Source organism: Culicoides brevitarsis, chromosome 1 (genome assembly GCF_036172545.1).
Source record: "Culicoides brevitarsis isolate CSIRO-B50_1 chromosome 1, AGI_CSIRO_Cbre_v1, whole genome shotgun sequence".
Classification (NCBI taxonomy): domain Eukaryota; kingdom Metazoa; phylum Arthropoda; class Insecta; order Diptera; family Ceratopogonidae; genus Culicoides; species Culicoides brevitarsis.
In genome coordinates this window covers 8,509,521-8,523,084 of record NC_087085.1, presented here as the reverse complement: position 1 = coordinate 8,523,084, position 13,564 = coordinate 8,509,521, and the positions used below count along the sequence as shown (strand labels likewise).

The following is a 13,564-nucleotide window of genomic DNA, read 5'->3' as shown; positions in this document are numbered from 1 at the left end:
GCATATCTGGTCGATTTTTGATGAAATAAAAAAACAACGATTTTATCATATGAGGAGCAAAAACCGTTGTTTTTTTCTTAAGTCAAGTTTCAACCCATATTTGATGGATTTCAAAGCTAAAATTTAATAATTATGCATTCTAAAGATGATTTCCATGGATAACTGGTCGATTTTTGATGAAATAAAAAAAACAATGGTTTTATCATAATTCTTTTATTTATTTTCAAAATTTTAATTTTATTAAATTTTTTATTTCACTTAAAATTTTAATAAGAATCAAATTTTTTGCCCTTAAATTTTTTTCTCCGAATGTATAATAAATAAAAAAAATATTATTTAAAGTATTTTTTAAATATTTTTTTCTTTAATTAAAATCCATTGTTTAACTTTTTTATTTTAAATATTGGAATTTTTATTTATTTTCTTATATTTATTTTTAATTTTAAATTTTTTTTTTATTAATATTTATTAAAATATATTTTTTTATATTTTTTTTCATTAAAATTTTATTTTATTTTCTTTTTATATAATATTTAATTAATTGAAATTTAATTTTAAATGACTTGCCCGACAATTTTTTTACTAAATTTCCTGAGTCATTGTACCATTTTTAAATATTCACAACATTACGTCTGTGGTAATTTTCTTCCTTGAACCTTAAAATTTGAATTTTTGAACGAATTTTATAAATTTTTACCTCAATTTCTACCATTTGAATGCATCCCATTTGAAAAAAAATCTCTTTTTGCATTTTTTTATTCCTCTTGTAGTTAGATTTTTATTGTCTTGCATACCGATTTTTACCTAATGGAGACGTCTTGTACATTTTAAAATTTTTTAACCAATATTTATAATTTTTTTTTGTCTTAAAATTAAAATAATTTTTTTTTTAAACCAACAGAAATCATAATGCCAGAGGTTTTGGCTCTCTCGCCGGACCAAGAGCCAGATCTCTCAACGTTCGAAAACAAGTCTGGTCTGGCGGAAGACATGAAGTTCTTGGCATCGATGCCCGAACTGTGTGACGTCACATTTCTCGTGGGCGAAACACGTGAACCGGTTTGCGCTGTCAAGGTAATTATTTTGCATTAAAATTTCATTAAAAAATTAATTTTTAATAAAAAATTCACTTTTAGGCTGTTCTTGCTGCCCGTTCTCGTGTCTTTCAAAAAATGCTGTATCAAGCACCGTCACCGCAACAGCGAAAAAAGGAGCCCGCTCCACGCGAAAATAAGTTGCGACTTTTCTTGAAGCGATCCTCGGAGCCTTTGTTGAATTTGCAAAATGCCGCGCAACAGGTAAGAAAATTACTTTTCACATTTTTTTAAATTTTTTTTCCGATCGAGAGAGAAAAAGTTGATTTTTTTTTATTGATTTTTATTTATTCACCACGAAAAAAATAAATAAATTCAAAATTATTTGAAATGTATAGAGAAGCACGTATTCACAACAATTAGCACCAATCCCAGAGGTAACACCCAAATCGTCTTTTAATATTAACATAAGTCGTGTTTCTCTGCTTCTTACTTCTTTTAGTATCTGCGTTCTCTTTTTGTGTTGTTCTAAAAAAATTTATTTTTTTTTTGGTAAAATAACTTCACACATCGAACACAGCAAAAATATTTCTCTTTTTTAACTTTTTCACACACGTTTCTTAGCTAGAGCATCAAATTTCTTAGATAGAATATTTTTTTGTCTCTTTCATTATTTCTTGAATGTTTTAAAAGTTCGTCGAGGACGTCACGTGAAAGAATGTTTTAGCTTTTTGCAAGAAAACTGCTTAGTTGTTGTGTTTTATTTTCTTCTTTTTCGTTTCTTGGCATTGATTTTGCGGGAAAAATGATGAAAAAAATTTTTTTTTTCGCAAAATCAATGTTGATGACTTAATTTGCACACTTTTAGTGATAGGATGTTCTCATAGATCTTCATGGCTCACGATGTTTTGCAATTACAACAACAACAACGAGCTCTTTTCCGATTTTTGTGAACATTGTGGTCCATTTTCCTCTTTTTTCTCATTTTTTTACATTTTTCCTTCCATTTCGCAGGGACAACAGCATCAAACACTCATCATTGAGGAATTCGAACCGGATGTCTTTCGTCAATTGATCGAATACATTCACACGGGATGTGTTACCTTACAACCTCGTACGCTTCTTGGTGTCATGAATGCTGCCGATTATTACGGACTTGAGGAATTACGGAGATCTTGTGCGGGATTCGTTCAATGTTGCATCAATGTCGATACGGTTTGTGCGTTGCTGGCTTCCGCGGAGCGTTATATTCAGTACAAGTGCACAAAAACGCTCGTTCAGAAGGTGCTTGAGTACGTTGATGAGCATGGAAATGAGGTTTTGAATTTGGGGAGTTTTACGTTGTTGCCGCAACATGTCGTTCGTTTGATTTTGGTGCGCGAGGAATTGCGAGCAGATGAATTTACAAAGTTTCAAGCTGCCTTGATGTGGAGTAAGAAGTACTGCGATTCGAATCCGACGCCGTTGAAAGAGGTTATTGGGAATTTTTTGGAGTACATTCAGTTTCATAAGATTCCGGCGAATGTTTTGATGCGAGAAGTGCATCCGTTGGGAATTGTTCCGTATGCCATTATTATGAATGCGTTGGCGTATCAAGTGAGTTTAAGATTTTAATTAATTTTTCTCGATTTTTTTTATAATTTCTAATATTAATTAGAATTTTTTTACTTTTCTTACAATTTTTTAATTTTTTATTTATATTTTTTTATTATTAAATTAAATTAAATTTCTTATCAAATTTTAATTTATTTATTATTTTTTTTTTATTTTTTTAAAGTTGATTTTTATTCGATTTTTTTATTTATAATTTTTTCAAAATGTTTTTTTTTTAAATTTTTTAAAATTACTTTTTATCAAAAAAATTAAAAATGATAAAAAAAAAATTTTCCTAAATTTTTCTTAAATCTTTGTTCAAATAATTTTTTATTTATTTATTTTTATTAATTTTTTAAATGTGATTTTTAGTTTTTAATTTTTTAAAATTTATTTTTAGTAATTCTTTTTACTCTTTTTATTTGAAATTTTCTATTGATTTTTTATCAAAATTTTTGTTCCATAATTTTTTTTAATTTTTTATGAATTTATTTTTAAAAACTTTTTTTCATATTTCTTAATTAAATTTTCTTCTGTTTTTTAATTTTTTAATATTCAAATGAAAAATTTTTTAAAATTGAAATTATTTAAAATTAATTTAAATTTTTTTGTTTTTTTTTTCTCGAAGTATTATTTCAAGTTTTTAAATTTTTTTTTCTTCAAATAATTTAATTAATTTTTTTTTAATTTTTTTTTTCAATTTTTCAAATTTTTTAAAATTCTTTCCTTCAAAAATTTTTAATTTCTCGATGATTTTGATAATTTTCTAAAATTAATTTTCATTTTTAGGCTGATCCAGCAAGCGTTGATCCCGGCAAATTATCGCCCAATTCAAGTCGAGTTCGTCGTGCTCGTCAATCGCAAGGCAGAAGCATGTCAGTTCAGTCAAGTCTCGATCCAATGGGCTCCAACACAACTCTCAGTTCGAGCGGAAGCGGCAGCGATCCAGCGAGTTCGGGCCCGCCAAATAGCAGCAATTAACATAAGTTGCACGGCCCCCATTCCCATCATCATAACAAGTCACTTCCCAAGATCCGCAAAGCCAAAAGCCAGAGTTTCCGTACGCACCGTCGATCGCCATCCGAACGCAAAAGTCCCTCAAACCTCTCGCAAGGGCCGTGGAATTTATCAACTGAAAAGTCGCGTCGTTCACCCGGATCATTTTCCGCCACAGACAAAAGTCCCGGCAGCTACTCGCAAAAAAGCCCCTCGACACTTTCGCGTCAAGGCACGATGAAACAAAGCATGCACAAGCGCAAAAATAGTCTCAGCGCCTCGTTAAATTTGAGCAATCAGGGACGTCGTTCGCCGCTTCACAGTCCGCAGGGGAGAAAATCGCCGAATTTCTTGATGCACGATCAAATGCGAAGTCCCGTCGGGGATCGTCGCAGCCCAACTTCGAGTTCTCGTCGATCTCCGGTGTCGGGATTCTATCAACCTTCGCATACACCCGAAAAATTGAGTCCTTCGGGACATCCATCGTACGATAGACGTTCTCCAACAAACCACAATTTCAACATAACTTCGCCAATTTTACCGATGTGCGATAGGAAAAGTCCCATGGGCATCATTCCGCCGATCACAATCTCGAATCCCTCAGAAACGTATCCAATCATCAACAAAATCATGCCTTCTCAACCAGAAAAGCCTTCAACTAGTCCTAAGTCTCCTTCACGCGAATCCGCAAACTCGTCGCCGCAACCTCCATCGGTGTCGCCAACGCCGCCCGAGAAGAAAGAACGACCAAGCGTTATGAAAGAAATTCTAAATTTTGTGCGAAAACCCTCGAAAAAGGTAACGACGCAAACGAGCAAGTTCGCGGCGGCATTTACGCGACGCGAAAGTGGCAGCGGCTCACCCTTGATGCGTCAAAGCACATTTTCGAGCATACCAAATACCTCAAGTCGCGCCGGGCGAAACGCCATCACGAAACAAATTTCCGAAGTTGGTACGGCATTCGAACCAAAGATGTCGCTGAAGCTCAAATCGGTTGGTTCAAAGATGTCGCTGCGGTTGCGTCGCTTCGAAAATCGTCACGAAAAGGAGAAAAAATCGAGTGGCGATGAAACAAGTGACAGCGGCAAAGTTGAATCGAGCGTCGTAATCGATTCGCCCGAAATTTTCGAAATGGAAAAAGTCAAATTCGAAAAAGTCGGCGAATCGTATCGACATGATCACATTTCCGAAGAGGGCGCTTCTTCCAAACCGGGATCGCAAGATCAAGAATCCGAAGCGAATCATTTGTCGGCGAAAATTGAGCATGTCTATGAGGAGTTGAAGAAGTCTCTCGAGACAATAATGGATAAAACGAACCTTCAAACGGATAACGAAGCAGCTGGAGGTCAATTGGCGATGAACACAATTCCGTGCGAAATTCAAATTGAACCGCCATCTCGTCGAGCGTCTTTTGATCCGCCTCGTTCGCCATTTTTGGAGAATTTACGAAGTCTCAGCAGCACAGATCACAGTCGGCTTGATAGTGGCGGCGAAAGTTTCGAACTTGTCGATAGCGATCGTTACCGGGAATCATCGTTCGAGGATCGTTGCTCTTCAATTAGCAGCAGTTTCAATATTTCGCGTTACCAATCGACGAGTTACGAAGATCCAACATCCAGTTTTGAGATTGTCGAAGGTACGAGTGAAGCAGGCGTCATGGTTCGTTCATTCGAGGGGAAACGTTCGCCGCGAAAATCTTCAATTGAACTCGTTGATGCGGAAACTTTTGCACGTTCAAGCCCCAAAGGCAGGAAATCCAGCTTGGAAACGCATTTTGACTTGGCAGAAAATTACAAAACGAAACATTGCGGCGTTTCGGGAAAGCATCAGGGTAAAGAAGTGAAGAAACATTATCATCATCATCGTGCTCGAAGCCCGTTGTCGTACCAAACATCCTCGAATTACAGCTCGCGCGACAGTTATGACTCCAATATGGATCCGATGAATCACACACGACAACATTTCGTCGTACCAAAAGCCGGAAATGGCCCAAGTGCGGCGCTTTTGTGCACTGACAAGCGTTGCGCGCAAATTTTCGAGCCTCGTCCCGCTCGAAATCACAGCCCGGCATTTTTAGGTCCGCAAGATACCTCATCGGGAAGCGAATTTGAACCGCCATCTCCGCGCAGGGCAGCAAGTGCATCGCCAAAACACACATTTACGTTCCGCATCGTGCTGAAAAAAGTAGAAAGCTCGCCGGATGACATTTGTCCCACAGCGTCAGGTGAACGGGGACGTTCTCGTGATTCGCGGCATCGACGTCGCGATTCGCGCAAAAAAAGACTTTTTGAAACAGGAAAAAGCTTTTAAGGATAACAAAAAAAAATTTACATATAAAATAATTTACTCTTAAAAAATTTACACACACAATTACTTGAAAACTTACAATTTTTAAGGTGAATAATAATAAAAAAAAAAATAAATAATAAAAAAGAATTCTAAATTAATAAAAGAAAACCATCTATACATAATCAAATATTTAATAAAATTAAAAATTTGACATACAAAAATATATACAAAAAAAAAAAAATATTTACTTGGTGTGAACGTTACTAAATATATGTATAAAAAATTCTTCTTTGTTACCTACCGTTAAACTATATATTAAAAAAAATTGTTAAAATAATTCAAAAACTAAATAATAATAATTGTAAGAACTCAAAACATTAGGCGTTCGATATAAAACATAAAAAAATATGCAGTGTCAGTTGAATTTTCACAAAACTCTAAAAAAATGTTACAGCCATTAAACTTAAAAAAAATAAATGTTCAATCAAACATCATACATACATATATAAAACACTAAAGAAAAAAATTAAACAGAGAGCAGCTTAATTTTTTTTTAATTATTATTTTTTTCCAATAAAAATTTTTAAAAGAAAGACTTGAACTTGAAAAACGCTGTGCCAAAAAAAAAAAGTTAGGGTTTCCGTAGAATTTATTATAAAAATTATTATTTTTAACTTTTTTTCTTTGCTGGCAGCAATACTCTCTGCAAACCAACAGCCTTATCGAATGTACCTACTGTTTAAGTGTACCACATCAAATCAAAAAATATATAAAAAAAATAATAAATTCGAATTTGAAAAAAAAAAATACAGAAAAAAATATTAATTATATATATTATAAAATTAAACACCCTCTAAAAACCATATATTATATAACTTAAAACAATTATTTATTAATTAATTATTTAATTTAATTTAATTAAATTTAAAAAAAATAATAATTAATGAGCTGAGGGTTAAAAGAGCACAAAAACATATTTTTTACAATTAATATTAATAATAAAAATAATTATTTTATTTAATCATTAATAAATATAATTTTTAAAAATAAATATTATAATTAAAAAAAATTACATTAAAATATTAATTTTAGTATTATTTTAATATTAAATAATAAAATATATTAATAATTAATATTATTTAAATATTAATATTAATAAAAAAAAACTCGAAAATAATTTTAAAAAATTAATTAATTAATTTTAAATTAATATAATAATTATTATTTATTAATATAATTATATTATATTAAATTATAACTTTAAAAAAATATTATTATTTTTTTTTTAATTTTTTAAATAAAAAAAAATATTTAAATAATTTTTTACGTGCTCGACTTTTCTTAATAATAAAAAAAAAACAAATTAAATGTAAGAAATTGTTATATTCGTTAAAATATTTATTATTAAATTACTACGTATATAACATTGATATTACCTCGTTTAATAATAAAAAAAAGATAATAATAAATAATCATCATGTCATTAAAACCATAAAAATAAAACAAAATAAAAGGAAAAGAAAGCAACCAACACAAATCGGAATATTCAAAAGACAATCCAAATTTGGTGTATTTTTGTCAGCTGTTGTACAACATATATAACATAACAACATATATTATTATTAATTATATTATAATCATGGCAATTATTATTAACATTGCAATATATAATTTTGATATGGTTTTCAAAGACATTCTAAAGCAAAAGTATTTGTAATGCTTAATTAATATACATTTGAAACATAATTAGCAATATTGGCAATTTTTTGTATACGTTCTTTCGTAAAATATTCAATATCTTTAATATAATTGTGTTTGCTTCATTTTTAGTGCAACATAAACGAATTAAAAATTTTTGTTCGGAAGAGAGTTTATGTGTCCAAATATATTATATATTATAAATGTTGACAGTTTAAGGTCTTCGGAGAACAAAAAATAAATAAATAAATACAACAAAGGATTGTTTAAAAATAAATTTAAATTAATTGATACGCTCAATAAATCGATTCAAGTTGAAAGGTGAAAAATATTATATAATTTAACAAAAAAAAAAAAAAAAGTCAATAAAAATGGGTAAATGTTGAAATAAAGAATATTTCTGTCTATGGAAAAAATATTTTGTTTTACTTACCATTTTTTTTTGTATTTTTTTAAACAACTTTTTTTTTGTGAGTCAATTAGAAGTTTTTGTTTTATTGGAAAAAAACGAATTTTCGTTAAAAATTAAAATTGGTGACAATTTTTTGTTTTAATAATAATGCTTGGTAGGTAATAGTGTGTGTGGTAAACGTCAATTTGAGCTTAAAATAACTAAACATTACATCTTACTAGGTAATTACTGGATTGTGTGAAATTGGATAAAATTCAAATTGGTTAAGCTGAACAGGTAGTTTCTTTGTTGGGTAATCTAAGAAAAAAAAATTAACGCAATTTTTGCACATTGCTTTCTCTCTCTCTCTTTTTTTCTCTATATCAAAAAGCTATCAAAAAGGGGGAATTTTCAATTGTTTCAGGGGGAGACAGTTGCTATCATTTCCTTTAATAGCATGCTCATTGAAATGTTGCCTTCACGCTGCAATTTTTTCCAAAAATCACGTACAGTATGGTCACACTGTCGCAACGATGGAAGCATTAGGAGAAATTGCTGTTGGTAATCGATGGCATTTTCATTTCTACGAAAAAAAGTAATTTTGTGTTATTAATAATTCAGTAAAATTGAGGCAAGTGAAATAAGAAAAAAATGTTTCACATAGTTTTTTTTACCTTACAATGGTAGAAGTATTTTATAATATTAAATAAATATTTTATAAAATTTAATTATTTTTTTTTTTAATTCAAATTTATTTAATTAAAATTATTATAATAATTTATAAAAAAAATAATTTTGAAAATTTTAAAATTAATTTAAAAAAAAAATTAGAATTTTTAATCAAAAAATTAATGAATTTTTTCACATATTTTTTTTTTTAATATTTGAATTAAAAAATTAATTAATTAAATTAATTTCTTCTTATTGATTTAAAAAAATTAAATAAGAATTAATTTCAAAATTAATTAATTGAAATAATTCAATAAAATTTAATTTTTAATTTAAAAACTTAAAATTTTTCAAAAATTATTTTTTATTTAAAAAAATTTTAAAATTCATTATTTTTTTTTTGTAAAAATTAAATGAAGGAAATTTAAGATTTTTTAAAAATTTATTTTTATGTTTTGTGTCATAAATTTCGAAAAAAATCACTTAAATATTAAAATAATTATTTTTATAAAAAAAAAAATATTAAAAATTAAATTCAAACCATTAATTTATAAAATAAAATTTTATTAAGGAATTTAGGACTTTAATAAAATTTAAGAATTTTTTAAAAATTGATGAAATGTGAAACATTTTTGATTTTTGAAACATGCCGAAAAATAAAAAAATCATACCTTGTTATAAGTACACAATCGTTGAGGGCTGTTAAGACATTATCACGTAACTTTTTCAAAGCCATGTAATTATCAAGCCGAATATCACAGTTAAAGAGTACTAATGCCTTGAGCAAACAATACTCTTCTTTCCTAACATTTATGCTATCGAAACGTTGTGCAACCAATTTGTACTGTAAACAAACGAAAAAATACAAAAAAAAAAATAGTTAAAAATAGTTTCCAGTATAAAAATGTGTGTATGAAGCGAAATTAGGTTAACTCACATGATTGTACAATTCTACGGCGCCACACTGCTCTGCCATACGTTCATCTATCCAAAAGTCCGATGCAAAATTCAATCGCCCATTTGGGGCGAAGGGCATCGATCTAAACACTAACATTAAGGTAAAAATTTCGGTCCAGCTATCCTGCAGGAGTCTCTGCTGATCAGTCATCGGCAAATTGGAGAATTCTGGAATCTTTTTGGCCCACTCGATGATCGCTTGACACTCGTTGCCGAACAAATCACTTAAAACACTAAAAATTTCGACGGCATCGACGCGTTGTCCCCTGTAACGTGTCGTCAAGTCGAATCCGCAATGCGATGCCAATTGCTGCGGTTCAATTGCTACCATTGTTTGCAGTAATTTGATATCGTCGAGACGTTTGACGGCACTTGGCTCGTGCGCGAGTTGCAATTGCGAGACAAAAGCTTGCGTTCCGCCGGGATTTCTGCGATATTTCTGTCTTCCGCCACGCACGCGATCCAAACGAACGCCCTCCTTGAGCATCCCCATCACTAAGCACTTGTGAAAACGACACGCCTGACACGCTTTCCTGCGTTTCTTGTTGATTTCGCAATTTTTATTGGCAGGACAGCTGTACTCGATGCTTCCTATAAATAGGTATGAAATGATACGTGAGTCGCGACGACAAAAAAAAAAATTAAAATTGATGATCGAATATATTATAAAAATATGAGTGCACTAAACTCTGACCTTGAATCGTCCTCTTGAAAAATGCTTTGCACGCTTCGCACGACGAAACGCCGTAGTGAAAGCCGGATGCGTCGTCGCCGCACACCAAACAAACGCGTCTAATCGAGGGAAAAAGAGACGTGTGAAATTCAAATCCACAGAAATTGATCCTAAAATGCAACTCACTTTGGTATTTCGTCACTGCCAACCTCTTGACCGCCGTTGAATGTCGTCGTTGCTGCGTTAAAATCACCAATGCCCGATGTCGAACTGCAATACTGATGATCCGGCGAACTGGATGTCGACTCGGATTTCTGATATTTTTGTACGAATTTAAATACATCCGCCTACGCAAGTCGCCAAGCCGCAGCAAAACACACAAAAAAAAACGTGAATGCATGATATGACTATGATAAACAAAAAATTCGACTTACATTTTGTTCCAAAGGTCGTTTGTTGGTCACGAAACTTTCGACGTTGCTGCACGACGAGGACTGCGACGGGCTGCCACAATTCAAATCCAGGTCTTGTTCCTGCTTGATTGAGCACATTTCCGGATCCATTTTTGAGATTTATTGTGTTTTTTTGTTTTATTGTGTTGTTTCATTTATTGCTGCCATCAACAAAGTTTAATGGTAGGTAGCGCGTTATTGCCACCAATTTCAACGATTTTGGAGATAAGACGCGTGTAATTTGATAATATTGCGTGTTGTTGCTACTGATAACAGATTAAATGGGAGTCTATTGACGCTCCGCCAGCGATATCTAACCGTTCAATCCGAGTCTTTGCTCGACATGATCGCGAGATGACACGCAATTCCCCATGAAATCCACATGAAACGAATTTGAAGTAGCAAAAAAGGCGAATTTTATCATTTTCATTCGTCTCATTACAGTTTTCGCTTGAAAAAAAATTTGTTTTAATAGTTGGAAAATGTAGGGTCTGCTACCAGTTATCGAGAACTTTTCTTTTTATTCATTTTTGTATAAAAAAATGCATTTTAACATAAAAAAAATTATCAGAATATTTGAAATGAATTGATTTTCATCAAATTTATAAAGAATTTATTTACTATTTTTGAACAATTAAAAAATTATTTTTGTCAAACTTTTGGATACAGAGGGCTCTAAAATTTTTAATCATTTTATAAAAAACTTTGAAAAAAAAAATCATTTGATATGGTTGTGTTTTGAAAACTAAATCAAGAGCAAAACTAAATCAAAAACTGTGTCAAAAACTGTGTCAAAGCCATTTTTGTCAAATCTTGCTCCAAATGGATTAAAATTTGTCAGAGGGCTCCAATTTATCATTTTTAATCATTTTGCAACTCAAAACTGTCAAAAAATTGAAACTGAAAAAAAAAATTTTCTTTGACATAGTTTTGTTTTGAAAACCAAATCAAGAAAATAACTAAATCAAAAACTGTGTCAAAAACTGTGTCAAAGCAATTTTTGTCAAATCTTGCTCCAAATGGATAAAAATTTGTCAGAGGGCTCTAATTTATCATTTTTAATCATTTTATAACTCAAAACTGCCAAAAAATTGAAATTGAAAAAATTTTTTTTCTTTGACATAGTTTTGTTTTGAAAACTAAATCAAGAAAAAAACTAAATCAAAAACTGTGTCAAAAACTGTGTCAAAGCAATTTTTGTCAAATCTTGCTCCAAATGGATAAAAATTTGTCAGAGGGCTCTAATTTATCATTTTTAATCATTTTATAACTCAAAACTGCCAAAAAATTGAAACTGAAAAAAAAAATTTTCTTTGACATAGTTTTGTTTTGAAAACCAAATCAAGAAAAAAACTAAATCAAAAACTGTGTCAAAAACTGTGTCAAAGCAATTTTTGTCAAATCTTGCTCCAAATGGATAAAAATTTGTCAGAGGGCTCTAATTTATCATTTTTAATCATTTTATAACTCAAAACTGTCAAAAAATTAAAACTGAAAAAAAAAAATTTTCTTTGACATAGTTTTGTTTTGAAAACCAAATCAAGAAAAAAACTAAATCAAAAACTGTGTCAAAAACTGTGCAAAGCAATTTTTGTCAAATCTTGCTCCAAATGGATAAAAATTTGTCAGAGGGCTCTAATTTATCATTTTTTAACTCAAAACTGCTAAAAAATTGAAACAGAAAAAAAATGTTTTCTTTGACATAGTTTTGTTTTGAAAACTAAATCAAGAACAAAAAAACTGTGTCAAAAACTGTGTCAAAGCAATTTTTGTCAAATCTTGCTCCAAATGGATAAAAATTTGTCAGAGGGCTCTAATTTATCATTTTTAATCATTTTATAACTCAAAACTGTCAAAAAATTAAAACTGAAAAAAAAAAATTTTCTTTGACATAGTTTTGTTTTGAAAACCAAATCAAGAAAAAAACTAAATCAAAAACTGTGTCAAAAACTGTGTCAAAGCCATTTTTGTCAAATCTTGCTCCAAATGGATAAAAATTTGTCAGAGGGCTCTAATTTATCATTTTTAATCATTATATAACTCAAAACTGCTAAAAAATTGAAACAGAAAAAAATTTTTCCTTTGACATAGTTTTGTTTTGAAAACTAAATCAAGAACAAAAAAACTGTGTCAAAAACTGTGCAAAGCAATTTTTGTCAAATCTTGCTCCAAATAGATAAAAATTCATCAGAGGACTCTAATTTATCATTTTTAATCATTTTATAACTTAAAACTCACCAATTAATGTCAGTTCATATCTTCTTAACATTGAACACATGGTAACTGGTAACTGACCCTACATCTTTTTCACGAAAACAAACCCAGATTTACTTTTAGCAAAATACGTCATTGAGACGAATGAAATTGATAGTCGTTAAAACTCACTCATCAAAAAGTCGAGAGAGAGCAGATCGCACGGCTTAAATAACCAAATTTCGATCAATTTAATTCGAAATTTCAAGTGCAATAATCACACCAGGTATGTAAAAACCCGAATAACCCGAAAAAGTCTCGGAAAACGTGTTAGTTTCGCGTAAAAAAGCAAGAAATAAAACTCGCAAAGGAACAATGAAGTGTCAAATTGTAATGGCTGACGGATAACGTGGAAGCTTTTTCAATAAAATTCACAACGTTTCATGGAAATTCCCGACAAAATGTGACGCGCCGAAGATTTTGTGCGATTTTCTCGATGATTTTCCGCGAGTTTGTCCCATTTTTCCGAGAAAAATTAGGCGTTGACTCATTTTTTTTATTGGTGCACACATAAATACACGCGCATACGTTCTTCATGCCTGCCAATTTATGTGGATAT

General features: G+C 30.7%; 2 protein-coding genes across 2 annotated transcripts; one reads left to right on the top strand and one right to left on the bottom strand.

Annotated features, from left to right (window-relative positions):
* The first annotated feature begins 909 nt into the window (after nucleotides 1-909).
* Nucleotides 910-5,933, top strand: LOC134837194 (serine-enriched protein). Its single transcript, XM_063852560.1, has 5 exons — nucleotides 910-1,074; nucleotides 1,137-1,298; nucleotides 2,049-2,630; nucleotides 3,417-3,487; nucleotides 3,635-5,933. Exons 1-5 carry the CDS (start codon nucleotides 910-912, stop codon nucleotides 5,931-5,933), a joined length of 3,279 nt encoding a protein of 1,092 aa, XP_063708630.1.
* Nucleotides 5,934-8,086: 2,153 nt separating this feature from the next.
* On the bottom strand, nucleotides 8,087-11,083 carry LOC134834934 (steroid hormone receptor ERR2-like). Its single transcript, XM_063849765.1, has 6 exons — nucleotides 10,735-11,083; nucleotides 10,487-10,647; nucleotides 10,322-10,419; nucleotides 9,608-10,218; nucleotides 9,342-9,514; nucleotides 8,087-8,584 (listed from the first exon to the last, which is right to left on the bottom strand). The coding sequence occupies exons 1-6, from the start codon at nucleotides 10,861-10,863 to the stop codon at nucleotides 8,422-8,424; spliced, it is 1,335 nt and encodes a 444-aa protein (XP_063705835.1). The 5' UTR covers nucleotides 10,864-11,083; the 3' UTR covers nucleotides 8,087-8,421.
* Between the last annotated feature and the right edge of the window lie 2,481 nt (nucleotides 11,084-13,564).

Coding starts and splice junctions, on each gene's coding strand:
- LOC134834934 (XM_063849765.1), bottom strand. CDS start 10,863: ATGGATCCGGAAATGTGCTCAATCAAGCAGGAACAAGACCTGGATTTG. Junction 10,648..10,734: donor AACGACCTTTGGAACAAAAT/GTAAGTCGAATT, acceptor CGACTTGCGTAG/GCGGATGTATTTAAATTCGT. Junction 9,515..9,607: donor CCGTAGAATTGTACAATCAT/GTGAGTTAACCT, acceptor GTTTGTTTACAG/TACAAATTGGTTGCACAACG.
- LOC134837194 (XM_063852560.1), top strand. CDS start 910: ATGCCAGAGGTTTTGGCTCTCTCGCCGGACCAAGAGCCAGATCTCTCA. Junction 1,075..1,136: donor AACCGGTTTGCGCTGTCAAG/GTAATTATTTTG, acceptor ATTCACTTTTAG/GCTGTTCTTGCTGCCCGTTC. Junction 2,631..3,416: donor TGAATGCGTTGGCGTATCAA/GTGAGTTTAAGA, acceptor TTTCATTTTTAG/GCTGATCCAGCAAGCGTTGA.